Genomic DNA, 25,485 nt, shown 5'->3' with positions numbered 1-25,485 from the left:
GTATCTGACTCCGAGTATTCCATACATTTGTCAGTTGTGATGTTAAATTAAGCTTGCAACATGTCGGGAAACTTACAGCTCATATATTATGCTCTCATGCAGTTATAAATGCAGCATTGTGACTGAACCACTTCTACTTCTGCTGCACAAGATGAGAACACATTTTTTATCATTTTCTGAGTCATGAAAAAGTCTGCTTTTGTGATATATTTCCTTCTTTCTTTACTGCAAGACGTTTGCTCGGTCTAGATGCGCTTAAATCTGCACTAACGATGCGTTCCTGTCACGTATCACACATGGGAACTTCAATAAGCCGACAGAAAGCGGGTTATTGCATTTACATGCTGTGCGAAATCGGAGTAAGAAGCAAAAAACTACCTGTTGCGACCGGTTTATGCTTACGCCGTTTATGACCTTACTCCGATAAAAGAAAACGGGTTACTGCGTTTATATGACCAAGTGCGTTTTCGGCTTATTAAGCATAATCTGCTTAAGAATGTGCATGTAAATGCGCTCATCGAGATCTCGCAAAGGAAGGAAACTGACTGCAATTGAGATCTCCTAAAGGATTTTACGAGTATATGCTTTTTCTGTGCAATATATACTTTGTCAATTCAATTTTTTTGTCAAATTGTCCTTCAACCTTGTACTGGCGCTTTAAGCTCGAGCTGCTGAGCAGCACAGCAAAAAATAGACTCGACGCCAAACCCGCTGCCGAGCTGCTGCAGCGTCCAGTGTAAAAGCACTCATTCGTTAACATGCATACCTCTGCTGCAGTGTGCGGTGTATCAGGCGTCTTTCGTTAACATTCACGCCGATGTGCGGTGCGGTGTGAAACAGGTTTTACAATACACACACGCTGCCGTGTGCAGCTCTGCTATGCTCTTTCACACGCGGTCATATCCGTGTCTCAGAGCGGCTCACAGTAAATGCTGCTGCTCCACGCGAGTTTAGACCATTACACCAATATCGTGGCATTAAAATGTAATGTTGTACAACACTGAAACGCTGTATTATTATTTTTTTTGTGAACAACCGACGAACTTAACATAGGCTGAAAGTAGCAACATTAATTGTGGGGCTGCTGCTCGGTATAATAGTTTTCAAGAACATTATGTAAATTGGTAAACTATTTAGCCTAGGCTACTAAAACGAACACAAACTTAACATGAACTGTTAAAAATTATAGCAATTTATGCAAAAAAATTGATGGAAAGCTGGCAGCCTGCACGTTTCTTACCTTGACCAACGCACCAAGAGCTTGTAACACTCCAAAGAGAAAGGAAAACTTGAAATCGCATCATATGACCCCTTTAAGAGAGACTTCATGGCTATCTATAGCGTGTGAACAGGCCTCCAAATTGTGGGATATTGAGTTAGACATCAGAAATCAGGAGTATTGAGATAAAGGACTCACCTCCCTGCTCATCTAGCATAGTCATTGTTTTGACCCCAACGTTCAAACTCTGCAAAAATACACATGCTTCAAGTTCAACTCAAAGCATCTAAAAGTATATATACACACACACACACACACATGGGGTGCTGTGTGTACATTAATGAGGAAAAAAAATTAACAAATGATTTTAGCAAATGGCTGCAATATAACAAAGAGTGAAAAATTGAAGGGGGTCTGAATACTTTCCGTACCCACTGTATATACATTTATTTTGTGCTAAGTATACAAGTACATTTATGTATATGTATGTGTACATTTATGTATATGTATGTGCTTCATAACAATAACCTGCAATTGTACTTTAGTATATACTAAACTGGTATACCGAAAGTCTGCTACAATTGGAACAACTAATTTTGTACTTAATGCACTTAAATTGTGTGGAAGTAGTGCTGAAGTCCAACTAAAAATATACTGAATTATATTTGATTGTGCTAAAGTAGAACTTTTGTTAGTATACTTCAGGTACACTTTAAATATCTTGCATTTAAAGACTGATGTTATACAGAGATGATACAGTCCTTATTAATAGTGATATTAAAACACCTTTTAGGCATAATATTAAGAAATGTGCATTGTGTAGTAAAGAAATACTCCAAACAAAGTTTAATTATAATTTTATATCGGTAAGTCTTAAGTGATATGTCAAAAATATGTTAATGGATTTGAAGTATACATAATATGAAATAACTATTTTAAATTTATGGCATAGGTTTTCTTCATCGTGTTTTTAAGGAGTACGCCTATATTCATGTGTCATTGGTTAAACTGGTTAAAATAAGATCTCTTACGTAATTTGTCATTTGTACCATTCGTCTAGTGCTTTCAAGTGACTGAAAAACATATAAAAGGACAGTTAGTCAAACGTTAACATCAAATATTTATGGAAGCTTGTTTAAACCATGTGATAAAGAATATAAATGAGGTAACTGTGACTTTTTTGTCTTGCAATTCTGAGTTTATCTATCCCAATTCTGTCATCAGAATGGTTGCAATTCTAAAAGAAAAAAAGTCTGATTGCTAGATGTTAACTAGTACTTGCTGAGACAAAGAACTGTAAAATAAAACTATGTGTTAAATATTTCAGATGAATGAAGAGTGAATGTACACTGATACTTCTGATAAACTATGGTTGTACAAAACTATTTCCACACTTCTCACAAAACCATATTTGAAAATAACTAGATGGGGCAAAATAAATATTTTTACTTTCAGTTTACAGAAATGAAAGAACTTTGCTTTCATATGAGCTGGGAATTTTACAGGAACTTGAAAACAGCAACTAATAAAAGAACAAGAAGGATTCATATAATCTTCATCTTAGACATCCGTGTGGAATCAAATAACAAACTTACCTGATCTGTTACACAGTTGGCTTTAGTTGTCATCTCCTCCACTGACATGTCTGCCATTCTGCTGAACTGGGATTCTGCTGGGATTTTAAACTGTAAGTCAAATGTAAGATGATACATGTGCATATAAACAAAGATTTAAAAAAAAAAAACTATTCTTAGCCTGCCAATCAGAAATTATAATAGAATGTAATGCATATCATGGTATGGTTTATTCAAAACAAACTTTTTCTCTAACTTAATGGTTCCTAGCTCAGTAACAAACAACCAGTTCAACTTGATTCAAGTCACACTACTAAGCAATTATGCACAGCAGAATTTCAGCAAAAGAAAAAGTGAGGATTGTCTACAAAGTAGAATATTTAGCTACTTTTATAATATTTAACTCTTTTTAGCTCCTGTAAGTGTATGTGTATCTGTGAACTTACTCTCAAGATACTCCAGAGTTCAGAGTGTTGTGATCATTCAGTTGTACATGTTAACGTTTCCTCTTTGCATCACAAAAATCCCTCAGAGAGAGTTGTGGGTACACAAAAGGAGAAACAGCATATTTACATAACTTCTCATAGTGACGTAGTCAGGAAGGAGCTGTTGAAGGTACTTGCCCACCCCTTAACCATATCCCACCTCAAAATACACCTCTGGGTCCGTATTCACAAAACATTTTATCTTACCGCTAAGAGTTCTCCTAAATAGAGGTAAAAGTTTTTTAGCTAGCGTTTTCTCTTAAAACCTATTCACAAAGCTTCTGAGACAAACTTTTGCGATTTCAATTTTTCCTTTCTCTTTGGAGTGTTACAAGCTGTTGGTGCATAAATAAGATCTGTAAAGTTGCAAAGACTAAAGTCTCAAATCCAAAGAGATATTCTTTATAAAAGTTAAGAGTCTTTGATTCTCGCTGTAGTATTGTTGTTGCCGCCGCCTCCATGTGGTGAAGGCGCTGTGTGTTTCGTTGTGAAAGCGAAACTACTTTGTTTGGCCTTCCAAAAGAGGAGGATATCCGCTTCGTCATGCCTGGAGCTGATCCGTGCTGGTCGCTGAGGACCAGCACGGTCCTACATCAACATCAATTTCCTGATCCTGGTAGAGTAGACTACATTGCCGGCTGTTCTGACTCACAGACTATAAGTACGTTTTTTATATATAAAGAATTTGCCACTGATGATTCAAACGCAAGTTTTGAGCAGTGTAGACTAGCGCTTGTTGTTTGTCATTTCTCCGATCACAAATGCAGTCAGACATGGTTTTATGTTTACACGGCACGATGCAACGCATAAAAAGACAGCATAAGTCATTATAATCCGTAATTATGTCCCCACTGGATGCAACAAATGCCTCGATTAATAATGGGTTTTAATGTTTTTGTCTCATCGCTCCGGCCGGACAGGGAATCACAGTATGTTAAGGGGCGTAAGGTAGGGGCGTAACATTTCCGTCACACGCTTGAGGTATTCGGCCAATCACAATGCACTGGATAGCTGGCCAATCAGCGTACACCTCACTTTTCAGACCGATGAGCTTTGTAAAAATCGACACGTTTCAGAAAGGCGGGGCATAGAGGAGAAACAATAATGTACAGTATGTGGAAAATAATGTGTTTTTTGAAGCTTAAACTGCATAAACACATTTCATTACACCAAATACACAAAATAATGTTCTTTTTAGCAACATCATATGGCCCCTTTAAGCTAAGAGTAAGGGCAAGGTTGACCTTGTTGCTATGGATGATGTCAGCATGCTCACTTAATATACTCACAGTGATTGGCTGATAGGGGAGGGGTCTCTGTCAGAGATTTATTCATAGAATATAATATTATTCATATTGTAGAGCGCGATATTATGTTGCCATATTCAGATAAAGGTTTAAAAATAAAAAAAAAATATGCACATTCAAATAAAGATTTTAAAATGCAGGCTAAGTGTCACTAATTCAACAAGTATAGGTTCAGTTAATTGTCAACCTCTTACATGTGTGCTCTAGGGATGGGCGATACCCCTTATTTTGTTTTCGATACGATACTGATATTTTTCAAGGCAGTATCGTCGATATCGATACCGATTCGATACTTCTGCACTAAACTTTTAAATTATGAAATTTATGAAATTATGAAATGACTAAGAGTAAAATGGGTAATGAAAACCACTTAACTTTGTTTAAAACGCATTTTAACCCATTTAATCCCAAATTTTTCCCAGACATGAAAATATCCAAATGATGTTTCATTAGTAACCCTGTAAAATAATAATTGTTTTTTTTTGGAAAAGTGTGTGAAAAATGTTCTTTTATGGTCAGTCACAATTGTAACCGGTGGATAATGTGTATACTGAATTAACATATTTCTGCAGTCTTAAAAATTGTTATATATCTTAGCCCAGCTATTTTAAACTGTTTGATCACATTCTAGGGTTACTATTATGCATAAAAAACCCTTATACAACATTGATAGGAATACTGAGATCAAATACAAAAAAATACAACCATCAACGTATTTCAAAATTGTTACTTTTTTGTAACATATATCATCACATTTTTATATTAGTGCTACCAGTATTACAACATTAATATTCTAACTTATTTGTAACATTTGAACTTCTGATTTAGTGCAATATTTTGTACTGCCATTAGGGACTGCCAGTGAATGGCTGTTGCATGCATAAAATGCAACCTTTTTATTCTGACAGTGTATGATTTCTATTAACATTACAGAATAGAACATGATCAATATTATCTTTCAACGTTCAATTTAAATAATTGTAATTGCACAAACTATGTAGGCTACAATTTCAATTTGTTTATTGTGAAATAACTCAAACATTTATGTTTTTTTTTTCTGTCCTCTGATAAGCATTGTTCAGGGCTGCCTTTCCCAAAAGCTTTAATGCTTTCTTATGATACTTTTGAGAAACGCAGCCCTGTTTGACTGCACTGTCAGCAGTGAGTGAATGCTCTCTGTGATTGATTAGTTCTGTCTTGCAACATTTGCGTGTGTTCAGATGAGCAGGAAAATAATTCTATCCTACACAATTACTCGCGAACAAAGGTTATTCGTCCAATTCAATGCATATTGTACGCATTATTATTATTATTATTATTTTTGTTAAATAAACAAAACCACTGGTAAATAAAACGCACCTGAGTATCGATATTTATACGGGCCCTGATATTTACTCCAGACCAGAGATCTCAGATTCTGAAGTTGTATGTTCTTTAAAATTGTGTGTGTGAACTTGTATTTTGTTGATAAACCAATGGTTAAAGCCATAGAGTTGCATATCTAAAATTATTAGATAATGGCAGGTATTGCACCTGCCTTTGCTTCTTGTGGCCAACCATTCTTAACAGGAAGCAAGGTGGCACACATGGGGGTGAGTAGAGAGACAGTTTTTGACCTACATAAGAAAATACCCTGAGCTGTCCTTTTAACTGTCTTCTTTCTAATAACTATCATGTTTTTAGCATCAAATTCCCTGGCTGTATTTCACTGAAAGAAAGCAAGCCTTTATACCAACAAAAAATATCGGTATTTCAGACATGATTCTAATTTTTGTAACTGATAAAAGATGTCAGTGCCAAACCAAAGTTCAGGCCATCAAAATGGGGAACTAAACCAGGGAGATGAAGGGAATCCTCTGTCTCTTATCTGTAGCCTGCATGTTTAAATTTTTCCTCAGATTTTGTTTTTATGTTACATCCTATGTGGTATTAGATTTGTCATACTCTCAGGGAACAAGGCTGGCTGATAACTTGAGGACAGTTCCTCCAGGCTTCACAGCATATGTGGACCCTCCTCAGCAGTCTCCTAAACAGCAGACACAGAAAGTCTCGAAGGGAGTTGAAACAAAGGCACTGTCCTAGTTCTTGAGGCCTCAAATGTTTCAAATAACTAGCCTACTATGTAATACTCAGTCCCAAGAGTCAGTCCAAGTAAAACTATCCATGAAAAAGATGAAAGCTGGAATGAACAGAAACCAGTCCTCAGCACTCTAGGCTGAGAGACCATACAGACATTAGATTTCTTTTAAAAGAGTGTCTTTGTAAAAGTTGAAAATAATGTTGTTATAAACATACTTATCTTATATGGGCTAGTTGTTCTACTTGCTAAATAATGAGGAATAATATTTGCAATTCAGGCAGTAGAGATATTAGTAGGCGTTCAAGCACAAAATTATTTTTCTTTTAATTTTGCCATTCCAAACACTTCTGTTACGATGCATCGTTTTCATAACTGGTGAGAGCTTGCCATTAAGTGGTCAATTCCAGTCATTCCAATAGAAACCCACATAATCTGGGATTTCATGAGTTCAAAATTTTTCTCCATGCAGATTTCGCATCAGGTTCAAGCCTTTCACATGAATTTGTTGCATTGCCTAAAGAAATCTGCTAGGTTAGACCTTTAATTTCACCATAAAATAACAAAATAATGTGGCAGCGCCCTCTACTGGTCACTTCTACACACAAAACGGAAAAAAACAAGGAACAATTATACTGGCTTTATTAGCAGTAAAATAGATACATTGAAATGTCCTATTCCTATATAGCATGGTAAATTATGCCATTAAAAAGGACACTACCATACATTTCCCCCCAAACATTGAACAGGACTAATTGCATTCACAAGGCCCATTAATGTCTTAAGATAATTAAATATGAGTATAATCAGTCAAAGATACAGCTAAACAGAAAAAATGACATAAAAACAAAACATTACATCATTAGCCCAAACATACATCAACGGCTATAAGGGCAACAAACCAGAACATTAAAAGTTCTGTCGTAAGTCTTTGGCCCTTCATTCAGATTAGTGAAACAATTAGCCATGTTGACTGAAGTGCAGGGAGAGGGACGGACAAAACCCATCACCATCTCGACAGATTAGAATCCTTCCATTACAGACTGAGAGGGCAGCAGTGAGCAAAGCCGCAAAAACAACTGCACTCGGTGCGTCCAGCATATTTGTCTCACATATTAAGGGTGAAGACTTGATTGTACAGGAGGCTCTGGAATAGACCTGTGTGTGCATGTGTCCAGCTATTTACAATAGTACAAACAGAACGGCAAAAAAGGCACAGATGGCACTGGAAGAACTTAACTCACTTGCTGCAATTCATTGCTGTGAAGCAGAAAGTGTGTGTGTGTGAGAGAGAGAGAGATCAAACAATCAGGCTCCTGAGTGATGCTAGCAGTGTCCATTCTCTACAGAAGTTTGTTGGCTCGCTGGTTGGCTTCATCAATGCGAGCTTTATTCATATCAGCCTGGGAAAAATAATATATATTTTTTTTATATAAAATATATCTTATTTATATATCTTAATTAAATTGTTTAAAAACAATAATGTTAATTTAAATAAATAAATATTAATATTTTCACAGGTCCACTTCATTAGATGCCTAGTTGTTTGACGGTGTAGATTTACCTTATCAGTGATGCGGTCAATGGTTTTGTTCTGTTTGTCAATCTCATTGCCCATATCCAAGGCCAAATTCTTGAGATTCCCGATGATGCTGCCCACCTGACCCAGATTCTCCTCCATCTCATCTTCTCGTGCATCATTTGTTACTCTTTCGGGAAATATCAATAAAGCATACAGTATATACACAGAATATACCTCAAGACATAATATTGTAAAAAGCACTTTTTGCTAATCTAAATTAATATTCAGAAGTATGAACCAGCTGTAAAGATCTTAAAATAAAAAAAATTACCACATACATGTGGAGTCAAACTGCAGTTCCTTCAGCCACCAAAAATATTTAATGTGGCAGGGAAAAGACAACATATCCTAATAATAGCTAAATGCTATCAAACGGAGAACAAGACTGTAGCTTATTCTAGGTCATGAACTGCCTGCATTGACAGGAATTCACCATCTGAGTGATTAAGCAAAATGACCAATGTTCATGTTTTGGCATCTGATATTGACTGACTGGCATGCAACAAAGTGGAAGCTTATTCAAATGATGTCGCAACAGTCTGGCTCCACAAATATTTGTACAGTAAAATCACAGAAATGAGAAGAAAGTGTGGCTTTAATGTCAGATTGCATAATCTATTTCCAGGACAAGAAGCTTAACATACGGTTTTCATTTACTTGCTTTAAACAATTGATTCAAATTAAAAGATTTAAGTCTGACACTGGATGAAATCCTATTATTTAGTGCTATATTTCCCCTCACTTCTTAATGTAGGGGCCAGATGCGCCCCCTGACCCACTCGAAACAGCCTGTCCATTGCGAACAGCATTAGGTTGGCTGGATACAACGCCGCCCTCTTTTCCCTCTGTGCTGGAGTTGTCACTACCTGTGCCCCAAGTCTTCTTATATCTCCCATCATGCTCAATAGACGTCACTCTAAAAGAAAAGAGGTTTTTAATACTCTCATTTACTCCTGAAAGATCTTATGACAATTCATTTAATTTCAATAAAATGCAAAGAGAAGCCCCCACAAAAATCCTACTGAATTTGGTGTTCCATGATACAACATAATGGAGATTATTTTAAATCCAGGAGCAGAGAAGTGGAGTTATAATAGCGAACCTGTCACATGGGCACACACACAAGCCACAGCATTTGGACAGATCAGTCAGGTTCCTCTCGGCCTGCCTCATGTCCTGATTGATCTGGTCCATTCCTTGATCGACTCGCCTCAGTTGCTCTTATCAAGACAGAATGAAGCAGGTTTCAACAATAAAATGAGCCAGCATCTCCTAAACAAAGCTTTTATAGATTATAGCAACGATATAATGTTGAGTAACGAAGTAGGTTTCAGGGATGAGGAGGAATGGAATGATGCAGCCACTTACCTCCCTGCTCATCCAGCATGGTCATTGTTTTGACACCTGTCTCCCGGCTCTGAAAATATACAAATGCTTATATCAAGATATATATCTCAAATTCAAATGAGCAAATGCAGATAGCTGTAGGCATTCTGAATCTGTAAATCAAATAACAGTAACGTGTTTCTCAAGCCTCCAGGCTTCATTGGAAATCTTACCTCTTCTGCCATCTGTAGCATCCGCCTAGTGCTTTCAAGTGACTGAAAGAAACAAAACGCACATATTCAAAAGGTAGTCAAATCACTACGGAAATTTGACACAGCACCTATTCTGTTGAACATTAATTTGAGTTCTGCATGCAAACATCTAATAAAACAATGCACACTGAACATTTCAGTGCATCTTTGGCTCATAAAGCCAGAAAGGGTAGATATAAAGGTGAATAGAGAAATTGTCCGAAATGTGAAAAGCCTTGATAATTCTACGAAACCATGCATGGAACACAAGATGTACACAGGAACACAATGGTAAGGCATTGCTGTGAAAAAAATGTGTGAAACTTTTCCAACTATGGCTATTAATCCACTTTTGACCTGGGAAATTATATTCTAAGGAAATTAAAACACTAATTGTACAATCAAAGTAAAAAAAAACATGTAATGTCAGAATGAAAAAGTGGGTGGGGGTTTCATGGATCTCTAGTTTACCCCCAGTCACCCATGCTGTGGTGCATGAGCACAGTGTCCCCTTCATGCTATTAGTCTTTATTACAGCACACAGGCTCATGTGAGTCCCTTCAGAGGCAGCAAGAAGGAGAAAGAGAGAAAGAAACAAAGTTATAAGGAAAGCAAGAAAGGAGTATGTTATTATCTGACAATTTTAGTAGCACAGAAAATAGCAAAATCAACAAGAAGACATGAGGAAAATCTTAAAACCGTTAGTGCAAGAAAAGTATTATAAGGTTAAAAAATAGAGCAATAAAACTGTGAGTAAAAGAGAAAAAGACTTTGCTGTCACAAACAATGAGAGGGCACGTATACAGGAACTTGCAAAATCACATCAAAACAAATTACTGTTATATCGTTATAGTAATAGATGACAAGCATACCTCATCTGTAACTTGGTTGGCTCTCAATGTGATGTCCTCCACTGTCATGTCTGCCATCTTGCTGGTGTCCAAGTTTGCCGCCCCTCCTGTGGCCTTAAGCTCTACGCTCTGGGGTCTGGAGGTCAGAGGTCAAAGTTCAGAAGCCATTCATACCCACACAAACAAAGGTGCCCACAGAAAAAGCTTTCCCATTGAAATTTACCCCCTGGAATATGAAAGGAAATATTATCGTTCATCAATACTCAGCCTCATGTTGCTCAAATGATCCTCTTTAATGTGAAACTCCATTAAGTACTACAGAAGTAGTCCATAATACTAATTTTCCAATTTCTGAAAGTCTTACATACCAAAACCTGAGTTTTAACTGCAACTTTTGTTACACAAGGCTGAGTACATGACACAATTGTGGGTGAGAAAGTCCAAATAAATATATAATGAAAATAAAGAAATTCAGCATGAAAAGTTATCAGCTGTCAAATGCGTTTTAAAATGAATGACAAATTCAATAAAACATGTTACACCTAAGAGAACACCAAGAGGTCATAAGCAGCACAGACAACACTTTTACTCAGCGCTGATAATTACGCCCTTAAACAAAAACTGAAAATGCGTATGTCTATGCTGTTTAAAACACTGTTAACAATGGTGTGAGATGGGTGTGAGAGAGATAAAAGAAGTGTGATGTTTCTATCAAGCTTTTGTGGATGACATGTTCAACATAAGATACATGCCATTTTGGGGGTACATTTCATTGCAAAGAAGTTACCCTGAAGAGCAGAAATACTCATACAACAATAAATAAACAGATACTGAGGACACTAATTTTTTTATAATTCTGTGGTAAAAAGACTTAATAAAGTGCTTATGAGTGGGTAACAGGCCTGTTTGCACAGGAAACAGATCTCGTGTATCTTTTCCTTCATTTTTGCAGCCTTTTCCTGTTCCAAATTCCAATAAGGTAGATGCAAATCCACAAGAACAAACATATAAGAATATTTCATCTGCAATTTTTCACTTATGATGTTTCAAACCCGTATGACTTAATTTCTTCTGTCTAACACAAAGACAAAAGATGCAATGAACGATAATAATGACTGAGGCAAATTCTGCCTTACAACTGCCTTTGTGAAAGTCATTCAGGTTTGGCACAACATGAGGGTGAACAAATGACAGAATTGTAATTTTTTGGGTAAACTATCTATTTAAATTCACTTCTCTTGGTGTTAACTTACTTATCCAGGCTTTTCAAGAGTGTTTTAAGAGGATTAACATGGCCCTGAACGACATGTTACTGACTCCATTGAACAGTCCATCCGTGAGAAACGCCTTTTTAAGAAATATGGATTTCCAGCTTGTCAACAAAAACCGGTTCCTCAAGGTAAGGTCATTACGTCATGTCTCTCACACTATTTTCACTGTATTCTGCATCAGACAGAATATAAACAGCACTATCTGGACCTGCAGTATCATGTTCATATGGGATTAAAACTACAGCATGACTCCTCTATATTTGAAGATCTGACAAATCCTCCGAACCAACATTCAGGAAACTATACATATTTGTTTCTTAAACAAGACAATCCGATCTTATCAGAGAGTATAAACCCATAGCAATGATGTTTAATGCTGCTGATTCCAAGATGTACGGTTTACACCCAACGCCAGAAGGACAGAGCACAATTTTGCCAGGTAAATAAAGAAAGTTAGTACGTTACTCTGAAAGTGGGAAAGTCCTCGTGAATTTCCCCAAGTCTCCAAGATCCCAACACCACTAACGTTACTTACGGACAGGTTTTTTTTTTTACTTACTGTTTACTCATGATGTTTCACGGTGTTCTTTAACGCTAACGCTACTGATAAAATGTGTTTGATTATTTAAGACAGAAGTTGGTGAGTTGGTCTCGTATTCAGTTCCGCTTTGGGGAAGTAGAAACGCATTAACATCCTTTTGTTTTGAAATACCGGACGCAAGCTGGAGCACAACGATTCGCTCGCTACTTACTGAGGTTGTTTCCAGGACAGGACACGGATAAGACTGGAATCGATCGGTTTAAGTCTTTAGAAAGTGTTTATTGTTCGCGCTGATCCAAACTGTTTCCGAAATTCCTTCAGACAGATTATGACAGTGGTGCGCATGTGCGGTCATATGACAGGTGACTTGGTGCGCATGCGTCAAAGGGAAGTATAAATAGAAAAGATAATTATCAACAACACTAGAAAAGATGTTGGATGGGGTGAAGCGTTTATGAGAGGTAGTAGTTAACATTTTAATAGATCATCCAATAAACAGAAGAAGAAAAAATGTTTTGGCCCAATTGCTACGATTATTTCTACTTCCTGTATAAAAATAAAATAGGAAGAGACGTGTCTATTTCTGGTGCGTCATTAATGTAATGCATTAGTCATTTATAAGTAATGATTTTTAAAATACATAACATTAAATTGGTCCACTGTAGCGAGTGGCTTTTTGGTGATTTTTTAATCTTTAAGTCACTCTTTGTAACTGGTTTGTTATACAATATTTCAAAAGAACAGTCAGACTTCCATTTCAAACTGGATTAAACAAAAATGTCTGTTGATAAAAAAAAAAAAAATATATATATATATATATATGCACGTTGTAACTGTTTTTGACAGCCGCTTACTAATAGCTGTTTACTAACGATCACCACGATGATGACGTATAAATCCCGGAAGTGCCTTTTGTAAACTTGCTGGTCAGATGTACCAACTTTAGAGCAGCCTAATCTCATCGAGAATGTCTTTCAGAGGGGATAATATTTCAGTCTAAACAGTGGAGTCTTCCTTTGTGCGGTAAAATTAAACGTATGATACAATTGTGCATGTGTTACTACATTGCGTTAATGATTACTAGGCATGTTTTCTCACGACTCAGCGTCGCACCTCGACTCGCTCGCATATTATTTACATGTTGCGTGTTACTGTAAAAGGATTAGAAACGCTTGTTAATGAACGTTATGACACTGTTTAATATCACCGGACAGTGTTTATATGAAGTTTGATTGCCAGTGTGAATTATTTTGTCGCCTGCTCATCATGAATAAAACGCATAACATTGTAGTGTAATCGCGGATTAGTGGTTCCAGCCGGAGTCAGGGGCCCGCTAGGGGGCCTCAGCAAACTTCCGTGGAGGATACAAAATGAAGTAAAAATTTATATTTATATCATTTAATAATTATATTACAAAATCTTACTTCATTACAATACTATACCCTGCTAAAAAAAGAAGTCAAAATGTCTAAAAAACAGTTTTTATAGCAGAACATACAGTACTTGAAACTTCTCGAGTCACACAACTAATTGTGGTTAATTATTGTAATCTGTAAACACCCCTAGTTTCTAGTAATAAAAAGTTTGGAAATATATTGGCCTACATGAGGGGCTTTTAAATGTTGTCTTGGAAAATGGGGGATCTTGGGGTTAAAAAGTTGGGAATCAATAACATTACCAAAACTGGAGCTTGCAGGGCATCATTATCAAATATGTGTTTTTTTTATTGTGAACTCAAATCACTTTAAACTTTTCAGGCTTCTCTGCTCATAAGTACTATTTTATTCTGTAGATCATTTGGATGACACAATGGAAGAAAAAAATAAGAAACGTAAAAGCCCCAAACCGTCTTCCAACCAGCCTCCTCTCCCAGTCACTGCACGAAAGACAACATCCAGCAGCAGATCGTTCGGTGTTGGTGGTACGGTCACGCACTCCAGTCAGAGGACAAAGTATCGCAGGTGAGCATCATCTATCATCATATTAAATCTGTGTAAGTTATTAAAATGACAGTTTCATATTTCAATCTTCATATGTTGGTTCATTTATTTTGTTTTAGGGGAGTGCGAGACAAACCGAGGCCTCAGAGTCAGTCGGGTAAGAGTAACCAGTCTGCCCACATCCAGCACTCATTTCTCACAGACGTGTCTGATGTTCAGGAGATGGAGAAGGGGCTGCTCAGCCTTCTTAATGACTTCCACTCTGGAAAATTACAAGCCTTTGGTAAGCTCCTACAGTACAGTACAGCTACATTAAAGTGTGTTTACAGTTTTGATTAAAATTAAAATCTCTGAATCAGGCAATGAGTGCTCCATTGATCAGATGGAGCATGTGAGAGAAATGCAGGAAACACTGGCTCGTCTGCATTTTGACCTGTATGGAGAAGTGGATGAGCTGCCAGAAGACCAGAGGAAGTCCGCTTATGACACTAACATGGATAAACTGTTATTAAATGTAAGCAAAGCAATATTAAATATTTAGTCACAAATCTATGAGTTATTTCGTGTAATTATCCAGACAATCCAATGAAGTTCACTTTTTTTCCTTTAGCTGGAAGAGTTGAGCTCCTCAATGTATCCTTTCATGGTTTCACCAATTATGTTGATGACTTTCAACTGGATGATGTTATAGGGGTTAAGTTAAAGAAATAGTTCACTCAAAAATGAAAATTTGTTAAAAATGTACTCACTTTCAGGCCATCCAAGATGTACTTTGTTTCTTCATTGGAACAGATTTGGAGAAATTTAGCATTATATCACTTGCTCCCCAATGGATCCTCTGCAGCGAATGGGTGCCGCCGTTTTTGACCAAAAGTCCATAATCCATAATAACACTTCCTCCAGTGAAAAAGTGTAAAAAGTAATCCACATGACTCCAGTTCATCAATTAACATGTTTTGAAGCTGAAAAAAAGCTGTTTGTTTGTAAGAAACAAATTCATCGAGGCATTTTAACTTTGCACTGTTGCTTCTGGCCAAAATACGAGTCCATAATTTCTTGTCTTGAGTCAGACAAGAAAATTTATTTTCCACTGGTGAATGTAGTTTTATGGATAGAGGACATGTATTTTAATCAGAAGCAACAGGTTGAAGTTAAACACCTCTTGATTTATTTATTTATTATAAACACGCATCTTTTTGATTCACAAGATGTTAACTGTTGTGATGAATTGTGATGTTTTATCAGCTGTTTGGACGCTCATTCTGACGGCACCCATTCATTGCAGAAGATCCATTGGTGAGCAAGCGATGTAATGCTAAATGTCGCCAAATCTGTTCTAATAAAGAAACAAACTCATCTACATCTTGAATGGCCCGAGGGTGAGTCAGGTTTTAGCTAATTTAAATTTTTTGGGTGAACTATTCATTTAAATTATTCATACTTTTTTTAGTTATGCATATAATTATTTTATACATATAAGTTGTCAAAAGCAAGTGATTTCTCATATGCTTTGAATGAGTATCCTTAACTATAATTCTTTAGACAAAAGCTTAACCTTGCTGACAGTCAAGAAGTCCCCAGAACTTCCAGCATATAAACTGCAAAAGCTCTACCATGGAGAATACCGTGTGCATATTTAGCACAGAAAAGCTGTGGAGAAACACCAGTATTACAGTCATATCGGTGACACTGTGGATCTTAAACTTTTAGAATTGGTCAGCTTGGCTTGTTTGCAGTCTATAGTTTTATGTTTTATAGATATGATATCAAAGAACAAATCCAAACAGTCGTGATGAAATGCTCACTTGTCCTTCTCATCACATCATATGTTACCACAAGAAATACATGCTCATAAGGTAATGCTCGATAACATTGTGACTTCTAATCAAATCTTATGTCTTAAATGTTGCCTTGGAGTTGTACAATAGCAGCACCTTTGCATTTTCACTAATTCACTTTAACAAGGAACTGATGGGCTGTTTGTGTTTATGTCCTGTTTTAAGGGAATTAATAGAAAGGAAATGGCAGGTTATTTTCATCCAAGATGTCAGTTTCCTGATACTGCAGAATGAAAGTAAAGTAACATGGTATATTTTAGGTTATAGTCATATTTACATATTTTATTTTAAATTGAAATGTTGGAAATGTAAAGTGTAACATAGGCTACTGGCTGATTGTTGATTAAACCTTTTATTCATGCTTCTGTCAATAAAGTTCAAAGTTGTATTACCCCACATCTGATTTCTCAATTACGTAGATTAACTGCAGTATTTATATAGTTTACGTATTTTAACATAAATATGTAAAAACAATTGTCTCCGAGCAAAATCACAAGAGCTGCTGAAAAAAAACACGATTCGTGTGAAGGAATTTGCAGAGCTTCATTTGTTATTTGGTCTCCAGGGAAACGAGCGCGTAAAGTAGGCTAGAGGTTTGTTTAGAACTAAACAAGCAGAACACCTCATTTTCGCGTAAAATTCATATTCATTTAATAGAGTGCATTTGCAAATGAAACAAATATGTCGCCGCTTGTTATTTTAACTACAAATCGAGAAAGGCAGTGTTAGTTTTGGACTGTTTAAACCAGTTTAACTGTTGTGACGTCTGTGGAATTTAGAACCCATCATAAGTCAAAAACCCGCGGAAATCCGGATATTAAAAATCAATGGCAGATGAATGGAAGTGACTACAGACGGTCGCTGTCTGACGCACCGCGCTTCGACGCCACAGAAACTAGATTCAGTGCATGGACGCCTGTAAAAAAGTGTTGTTGTTTTTTTTTATATATGTATTTTTGATTTATTTATTTTTTTATGTAATTACTTTATATTTTGTTTTATTATTATTATTTTACATCGATGTCATGTGTGTGTGTTTATTTTTACAACCACATAATCTCAGTAAATGCATTTGCAGCTTTTTCAGGAAAGAACAGCTCTCATCCTCCATTGGTTTGACCTGTGGACCGACCGACAAAGAAAATAATTGATTTGTCAGCTGCTGAAAAGATGCTCCAAAACCCAGCTCAAGTGAATTCTCAGATCCTAATTTCTGATCTTACATGATTTACACACAAGAACGACACTTTCTCAGACAAAGAATTTGTAGTCAATACATATTTTTTTATCCTTTTAGGTTCACCAGGGATTGTTTGGCGGAATCGGTCCCCATCACTCGAATGGACTTCACAGCTGTGCTGCCCCGCTTTCTGTCTCTCTACATCATGTCCTTCCTCAGTCCTCGAGACATCTGCTCTGCAGCACAGGTGTGCTGGCATTGGAAGTTTCTGGCAGAGCAGGTAAGAAATTAATCAGTACAAATGTGCCTTTAATTGATTAGATAATGGGCTTTTATCATATTTCTCTCTTCATTCAAACATTGCTACTGAAAGTGTTCTAAACTAGGGTAAATTTCAATTTCAGAATGAATGCCAGAAATGTCAAAGACAATGTTTTGAATATGTTTACTCACCCACAGTAAAATCTCTGTGTGATTCTCTAGGACTGTCTGTGGTCTCCGAAGTGTATCCGTCTGGGCTGGTTTCTTCCCTACAGCCCATCAGATCATGAGTATGGGGCAAGGAAAAGACATTATGTGGCTTGTACTGCCAGTTTAGATATTCTAACTCCACGGGAAGCAGCAGGTGTCTATGGTACCTTGAATGAGAGTTTGACAGCATCAGAGGAGCAGCAGGATAGATGGAGAGAACACAACATAAGACAAACTATCAGGCACAAGGTACCAGAGCATAAACGTGAGTGCCAGGGTTCCAGCATTTCATGTACTCTACATGCCTTTATGAAATGATCTGATTGAGGTTAAGGAGTTTTATTTCATATAAATTATCTGAGACTAATAATCTCAGTTGGCTGATGCTCTGGTCCTCATATTTCTGTCTGATTTTTCCACAGAAGCTGCTTTGAAGACCAGGAGGGCATGGTTAAACACCGGTACATTGGGCACATCATTTACTGGAACCATTCATAAGCCACTTACTGCTGCTCTTGTTCAACTTGGGGTGAGACGCTGACAATGAAAGTGTACAGCAAAAGCTGACTGTCTACTAACATGTCTCATCCAAATTTAATTTATTTAATTGTATTATTTTTATTATTTATTTTAATTTCATTTCATTCAGTCTTTTATTTTAAGTATTTCAAATTACAAAGGCATTAAATCACTGACTATGTTGATCATGTGTTAGTTACTCATCTTCACGTTGTATGTAACACAATCTTAGTCTTGTACTACATGCAAGGAAAATGTACACAAAAGTGTTATTTGTCATGGTTTCCTTATGTAGGACAAGTGCTGATTGAAAAATTCACTCTCTAGTGTGGATATAAGAGAACCACGGCTTGATTCAAGCTTGAATAACACTCTTGGGAGCACATGTGCCACCAGTTTATTGAAAACTATGAGGTCAGTATTACAGTAGCATCATTGGTGAATATCTTTCTGAATTTTTCTAGCCATCATATTTTAGTAGCCTAACTTTTATAATTCTTCTCACAACAATATTTAAAAAATAATCCTGGGCATGTTGTTTTCTTTCAGTTCACTGTTCACCCAGCCAGTCAAATCTTCCTATAGTCCTCTTCCTCATTTCCTGCTTGTGTCATCCAGTGTTCCTGGATATGAAGTAAAACGTTGTTATTTCTCATTCATGTCTATCATTGAGTTATGTCTCTTGTTGAATGATAGACAGTTGTTTATGAACTAAAGGAGTTTAACTTTATATTTCTAGCTGCTTCTGGCCGCGGTGCAACTGTCTGGTGGTTTTACCGTATGACTCACAAGGAATGACCTTGGAGGCTTTGCTTTCTCTGGTGGAAAGGGTGATTCAAGGCAGGATGGTGCAAAGTCTCGGCATTTTGGTGACAGGAAGCACAGAAGAGATAACTCTCACAGATGGTAATTTCCTTGAGTAATTGTAGTAACATTGGGTCCAATCTATCTTATATAAAAAGAAAAGTATTAACAGGCAGTTTTTGCCTGCTGGAATAGTTTTTCTTTATGAGGGCAGATTTTATAACCATGTAAAACACACAGCTGCTGTCACATTTATGCCAAATATTTGAATGACTTCAATAAATTGCAATACAAAAGAAGCTGTAAATGATGAACAAGTCAACAAAACACAACAAACACTCTTAATAAATCATCCGTATCTATAGGCCTAAAATATAATGTAATAGAAGAAAAAAATAGAATGAAATATTTAACATTTAAAAAAATAATGATAAGTAATGATTACATCCTACAGATATTTATATCTATATATATGTATGTATGTATACAATGTGTACAATATGTATACAATGTGTACATTGTCTTTTATCCAGGAATGAGCATAACTGAGAAGACAGTGCTAAAGCCAGTTGTGAGGGAGTTCTGGGAGAATCTGTGGTTGGGTAGTTTCTGCTTCAGAAGGAGGGAGTGTGAACATCTTTGCTCCCCTGGCAGCTTCAGATAGAGTTTGTCTGTTTTGTCCCAGTGGCATTTTGTCCCATGTAACATTTACTGTAAGTATCTTTTATTCAGGAGTTCTTTGATTGTTCAGTTGCAGGGATGGATCTGATGAGGAAGTTGTCCGTTTTGACTGGTCTGAATGTCAGAGCTCCCACAGGGATCTGTACGGGCTCCTACCAGTACAGTAAGTTGCAGAAAAATCTCTTGAGTGTGGGTTATTATTATACTTTCAGTCAGAAGTAACATATAACACATATGGAAGTAGAATTATGAAGTGACCTATATATATATATATATATATATATAGGTATATATATATATATAGATATATATAATTTCTACATTATATGTATATTATGTTTCTATATAGAAGTTGTTTCTCATAATACACAATAATTTCTCATAAAAATACTAAGAAATAATAATTCTTATTAAATAATTCGAAATATTATGTACCTTTTTTATTTTAAATGTTTTATTAAAATGTCTTATTAAATTGTGCATGTTTTTAAGATTATGAGTACAAAGTATTATTGAAAAAACTATAAATCTACATATATAAAATACAGTTTCATATACTTATTTTATAATATATCTTTATATATCCAAATAATATTGATTTGAAAAAAAAAAATCATAATAACATTTCTTGTTTGTTTATTTATTTATTCATTCATTCATTTAGATTATACATAAATGACGTCATGTATCACTTGTTTCTGTGTTTTTTGCTAGTTCTCAGTGAGTGGTCTGGGTCTGGTGAGTTTCCTCCTTTGGTGTACCTGCATGAGACCTTCCTTCTTAGCTGGTGCCGACAGGCTGAATGGATAGAGGAAGCCTGTAAGCATCTGCGGAAACAGCTGGGGCCACAGCTGCACTTCATGTGTCAAGAGATCAGAGGCCGCATCCTGGGGAAGTCAGAAATGAAAACACAGTCTTATGCAGTTACGTCAATTATGTACCTTATATTTACCCTCCTGTGTATGTATTCAAACCATTTTCCTTGTTTGTGTGGCCTTTCCAGGTCTGTTCCTCTGGGATCATATAAAGATGCCTGTCATTTCCCTTAAATCAGAGGTCATGCAGTGTTTGGTTCATGGCCTCGTGGCCCTGATGAATGAGACTCCGGTAAGCAAGAAACATTTGGTTCCAGTAAATCTCAGATTATCTTGCTGCATTATACTAAATCTGAGTCACAGTCATGCTGTAGGATGATCCCTTAGACTTCTTGGGTCACTTTCTACTGAAGTCTTCAGTCAACAATAGTTTGAAGAACATGGAGCCACTGTTTATTACAGAAATTGCTTCCTTTAATGGCCTAAGTCCAGAATCTCCAAAGGTTACTGCTAATGTTTCTGTTTTAGATCATTCATTTGGTTTACCCAATGCCTTCAGTGCTTAAAATGTGTCTTTTTTGTTAGGGCTTGCTAAGTGATGCAGACAGACGCAGTGCTGTGTGCAAAGAGCTTTTAAATAGTGAGAAAACATATGTGAGACAACTTCAAGCGGTGGCCACAGTGTACTACACCCCTCTCAGAGCGGCACTGGACTCCAACCGAGCCATCATCAGCTCAGTCGGTCTCATCACCATCTTCTGCCCTCTGCTGGATATATTGGAGACAAACAGGTAAAAGATTTCCCATGTTTCCACATATACTTTTCTGTTTCTGTTTCTGTTACTTTCTCATTTTCTAAGACTCTGCTCTTCACAGGAGCTGACTGAGAGGTGGGAGGAGTGGGGTCCGCTGCAGTGTGTGGGGGATGTTTGTGTCAAGTTTTGCACCAAGTTACGGGTCTACACTAATTTTTTCAACAACTATCCTACCATTCTCAGAAGTATAGACAAGGTATGTTAAAAACAAAATATTAGTGGATAGTTTGGTATAATATTTTATTGTCATCATAATCAAAGCAGTGAAGCAGTTTTGACAAAATATAAATATTTGAAACACTTACCTGCCAAATCAAAATCATGTGGTACAAGCAATGTGCAGAGGCATGCAGGAAAAAAAAAAAAAAAGGAAACAGGATAACACAGGAAATGCTAACATAGAGACCCCTGCAGACTCTCATGAATTTGTCAATGTCAGCAAGTCTTTTGAAATATCAGATGATTTTACCTATTTATGACAAGGAAAGCTTAGTTCAGGTACAACCCCATAAAACTAATAATGTTTATGAATTAATAATTCATGATATTTATGATATATAATAATTTATAAAAGTGACAGTACATTGTTCCAAAAAATGACAAATTCATGTTTTTATTTTCTGTTCATGAAAGAATTCATCAAAAAGTATCATGCTTTCCACAGAAATAGTAAGCAGCACAACCGTTTTAAACACTGATAATAGTAAGTAATATTAGAATGATTTCTGAAGGATCATGTGACACTGAAGACTGGAGTTATGACTGCAAAAATTCAGCTTTGGCACCACAAGAATAAATTACATTTTAAAAAATTAATTAAACAATTATTTTAATAATTACTATTGCTATGACTATTACTGATTTTATTGAATTTTTGATCAAGTACATGCAGCTGTGGTGAGCATAAAAGACTTCTTTAAAAACAAACAAACCAAACATTTTTTTAATACCTCTGGTGTATAATACTTATGTACATTATTTTATATACTGAATCATTGTCATTATCTGTTACATAATTGTGTATGTTTTGTAGTGCCGTGAGATGCTTCCTGTATTCCGCAGCTTTCTGAAGAGACACGACCGGACTGTTGCTACCAGAATGCTGAGGTACAGTAAAAATGACAGCTCTGCTGGTTTTCAGACAAATGAGAAAAGTTGTACAAGAGTGACTCTAGCAACGCTCCAAATGTACATCCAGTCTCCAGGAGCTGTTTCTCACACCATCCGCACGAGTGGAGGTGTATGTGACTTTGCTTCAGGCATTAACGCTACACACACCATCTGAGCATCCGGACTACACACAGTTATCGTCTGCTCTCAACTCACTGCTGACTTACAGAGGCTTCATCCACAAGGTGTGTTTAAAAACAAAGTGCTCAGTGAATTAATATGAACATGTATGTGTTTACCTTAATTTAAGACAATGCTTTGCTATTCATTCCCAGTTGAAAAAGAGTCTGGATCGAGACTTGAGAATCATGGAGGCACAGAGCACAATTCAAAGCTGCCCAGTAAGTTGCATAGTCATCGCAGCAGCCATTTATTTACAGAGGTCAGGTTCTCACAGGCCATTAAAAGTCACAAGGCAAATTTTCTGGACTTAAAAGAACAGGAAAAGCCTGTGATGGACAGCCATACAGTATGTATTTGCAGTGCACTATATGCAGATGTCAGTGTTCATACACAGTATAACAGCGTATTTTTGTACTTTATTTAGAATTTGTTGGAGGAAAGCAGATACTTGGTCACCACACAGGATGTGGCATTACTGAGCTGCCTTAATGGAGACATTGCTGCCTCTCTCAGGTGCTGCCATTGACCTGAGATCAAATGACAGAGAAACGGGAGTCTCTCTGTCTACCTGAAGCCAGTCTTATTCTGTTTGTAGATAACCAACAACAGCATAACTCAATATGTTTGAATGTATTTTTTTAATTAAAGAAATAGTTCACCCAAAAATGAAAAATTCTAACCTTCAGGCCATCTAAATGAGTTTATGGTGAGAAATGAGAAATCAATCATTAATTTTGCAATGAGTATAAATAAGAAACTTGGCATTACATCACTTGTTCACCAATTGATCTTTTGCAGTGAATGGGTGCCGTCAGAATGAGAGTCCAAAAGCTGATAAAAAAACATCACAATAATCCAGAAGTAATCCACATGACTCCAGTCAATCAATTAATGTCTTGTGAAGCAAAAAGCTGTTTGTTTGTAAGAAACAATCCATATTTAAGGCCTTTTAACTTTAAACAGTCGCTTCCGGCCAAAATATGAGTCCATAATTCCTAATAACACTTCCTCCAGTGAAAAAAGTCCATCCCCTGTTGTCCTTTCACATCAAAATCCACCGACGTATTTGTTTAGAGCTGTTACCACTTTGTAAACAGTGCTTAATCTGTGCATATTTCTGTCTTGATTCAGATGAGACGATTTTTCAGTAGAGAAAACAATATGTGACCCTGGACCACAAAACCAGTCACAAGGGTCAATTTTTCGAAATTAGGATTTATACATCACCTGAAAGCTGAGGAAGTAAACTTTCCATTGATGTATGGTTTGTTAGGATAGGACAATATTTGGCCGATATACAACTATTTGAAAATCTGGAATCTGAGGGTGCAAAAAAATATTTTAAGTATGTATGTATGTGTATAAATATTGAACAAATTGCCTTTAAAGTTGTCCAAATTAAGTTCTTAGCAATGCTTATTACTAATCAAAAATGAAGTAGGAAAATTTACAGTAGGAAATTTACAAAATATCTTCATGGAACATGATCTTTACTTAATATCCTAATGATTTTTTGGCATAAAAGAAAAATTGATAATTTAGACCCATACAATGTATTTTTGGCTATTGCTACAAATATACCTGTGCTACTTGTGACTGCTTTTGTGGTCCAGGGTCACATATTATGGATAATTTATTTTAGCTGGGAACAATGGTTTGAAATTAAATACTTGATGGATTTGTTTCTTACAAACATGCGGCTTTGTTTCAGAAATACATTAATTGATGGACTGGAGTCGTGTGGATTATTGTGATGTTTTTATCAGCTGTTTGGACTCTCATTCTGACGGCACCCATTCACTGCAGAGGATCTATTGGTGAGCAAGTGATGTAATGCTACATTTCTCCAAATCTGCTCAGATGAAGAAACAAACTCATCTACATCTTAGATTACCTTAGATATGCTAAGGTAATGCTAAGTATGCTAAGCAAATTTTAATTTTTGGGGTGAACTATTCCTTTATGGAAGCAGATTTACTCAAGCAACCCTACTGATCTGTGATGTTTCTCTCTTTTTCTTCTCAGGATGTATGAGCATGCGAGTGACCTGGGGTTGTTTCTGTTCAATGATGCTCTAGTGCTGACTGAGAGGAGTGTGTCAAACGTGCCATTTTGTCTGGCAGTGAACACGACTCACACCTTTCTGTCCTCTGTGGCTCTTCACTGTCTAAATCTCACGGAAATCACAGACACAAAGTGTATGTGTCATTATAACTTCATACGGCAATGCAATGTTCATTATGTTGTCTCTAAAATTAGCAGTACTACACTACACTACCAGACAAAAGTTTGAAATAATTATGTCATATGTTATGTCTTATGTATTTATTAATGTTATAAAATATGAAATTATATATACATTTCAACCTATCCATAATCTTTTCAGATGTTCAAAACGCTTTTCAGCTGGAGAGCCCAAAGCGCCAGTGGATCTGTGCTACAGATAGAGAAGAGGACAAGATCAGGCTGCTGTCTGCTTTACGCAGGGCTATAAATGCTGCTATAACACGTAACTAAAGATGAACATAGTAGTAAGAAACTATGATGGACACTAGATAGTCATTTTTTTTCTTTTGTTTTACTACCAAGTAAATTGAATTGGTATGAATATACTGTTTGATTATGCATGATTAAAGTATGAATTA

The 25,485-nt window shown here is 36.4% G+C and overlaps 3 protein-coding genes and 1 pseudogene across 9 annotated transcripts in view; 2 read left to right on the top strand and 2 right to left on the bottom strand.

Moving 5' to 3' along the window:
* Positions 1-3,385, bottom strand: part of LOC107697695 (synaptosomal-associated protein 23-like) — a 16,543-nt gene extending 13,158 nt beyond the window's left edge. The window contains exons 1-4 of one of the 3 annotated variants that reach the window (XM_016498489.1): positions 3,240-3,385; positions 2,815-2,904; positions 2,251-2,292; positions 1,418-1,466 (exon numbers count right to left, since the gene is read on the bottom strand). In XM_016498489.1, coding sequence (XP_016353975.1) covers positions 1,418-1,466; positions 2,251-2,292; positions 2,815-2,871 — 148 coding nt within the window. In that variant the 5' untranslated portion in view covers positions 2,872-2,904; positions 3,240-3,385. The remainder of the gene's footprint in view (positions 1-1,417; positions 1,467-2,250; positions 2,293-2,814; positions 2,905-3,239) is intronic. The other 2 variants (XM_016498488.1, XM_016498491.1) reach the window with 2 other exon arrangements.
* A 4,328-nt stretch (positions 3,386-7,713) lies between these two features.
* snap23.1 (synaptosome associated protein 23.1) lies at positions 7,714-12,848 on the bottom strand. 2 transcript variants are annotated; one of them, XM_016498642.1, is made up of 8 exons: positions 12,696-12,848; positions 10,694-10,808; positions 9,804-9,845; positions 9,613-9,661; positions 9,347-9,464; positions 8,987-9,160; positions 8,227-8,371; positions 7,714-8,065 (listed from the first exon to the last, which is right to left on the bottom strand). In XM_016498642.1, exons 2-8 carry the CDS (start codon positions 10,748-10,750, stop codon positions 8,006-8,008), a joined length of 645 nt encoding a protein of 214 aa, XP_016354128.1. In that variant the 5' UTR covers positions 10,751-10,808; positions 12,696-12,848; the 3' UTR covers positions 7,714-8,005. The 2 variants fall into 2 exon arrangements, with proteins under 2 accessions (XP_016354128.1, XP_016354127.1); XM_016498641.1 differs by lacking the exon at positions 12,696-12,848 and adding an exon at positions 12,503-12,689.
* Positions 12,127-16,653, top strand: ccdc28a (coiled-coil domain containing 28A). 4 transcript variants are annotated; one of them, XM_016498644.1, is made up of 6 exons: positions 12,127-12,382; positions 14,277-14,445; positions 14,544-14,707; positions 14,784-14,938; positions 15,035-15,057; positions 15,967-16,653. In XM_016498644.1, the coding sequence occupies exons 1-6, from the start codon at positions 12,307-12,309 to the stop codon at positions 16,019-16,021; spliced, it is 642 nt and encodes a 213-aa protein (XP_016354130.1). In that variant the 5' UTR covers positions 12,127-12,306; the 3' UTR covers positions 16,022-16,653. The 4 variants fall into 4 exon arrangements, with proteins under 4 accessions (XP_016354130.1, XP_016354132.1, XP_016354131.1 ...); XM_016498646.1 differs by lacking the exon at positions 12,127-12,382 and adding an exon at positions 13,366-13,507; XM_016498645.1 differs by lacking the exon at positions 12,127-12,382 and adding an exon at positions 13,366-13,519.
* Positions 16,222-25,467, top strand: LOC107697674 (epithelial cell-transforming sequence 2 oncogene-like; annotated as a pseudogene).
* The last annotated feature ends 18 nt before the right edge of the window (positions 25,468-25,485 follow it).

Source organism: Sinocyclocheilus anshuiensis, unplaced genomic scaffold, assembly GCF_001515605.1.
Source record: "Sinocyclocheilus anshuiensis isolate Anshui unplaced genomic scaffold, SAMN03320099.WGS_v1.1 scaffold446, whole genome shotgun sequence".
In the NCBI taxonomy this organism is placed as follows: Eukaryota; Metazoa; Chordata; class Actinopteri; order Cypriniformes; family Cyprinidae; genus Sinocyclocheilus; species Sinocyclocheilus anshuiensis.
Note: the sequence above shows the minus strand (reverse complement) of the source record. Positions and strands in the feature narration are given on the sequence as shown.

Bases quoted from the DNA above. Each gene is read 5' to 3' on its own strand.
- ccdc28a (XM_016498644.1), top strand. From the start codon at position 12,307: ATGATGTTTAATGCTGCTGATTCCAAGATGTACGGTTTACACCCAACG. The intron at 14,708-14,783 runs GTAAGCTCCTAC...TCTCTGAATCAG, and splicing joins TGGAAAATTACAAGCCTTTG to GCAATGAGTGCTCCATTGAT. The intron at 14,939-15,034 runs GTAAGCAAAGCA...TTTTTCCTTTAG, and splicing joins TGGATAAACTGTTATTAAAT to CTGGAAGAGTTGAGCTCCTC.
- snap23.1 (XM_016498641.1), bottom strand. The intron at 9,161-9,346 runs GTTCGCTATTAT...CTTTTCTTTTAG, and splicing joins TGTGTGTGCCCATGTGACAG to AGTGACGTCTATTGAGCATG. The intron at 8,066-8,226 runs GTAAATCTACAC...TATTTTTCCCAG, and splicing joins TTGACCGCATCACTGATAAG to GCTGATATGAATAAAGCTCG.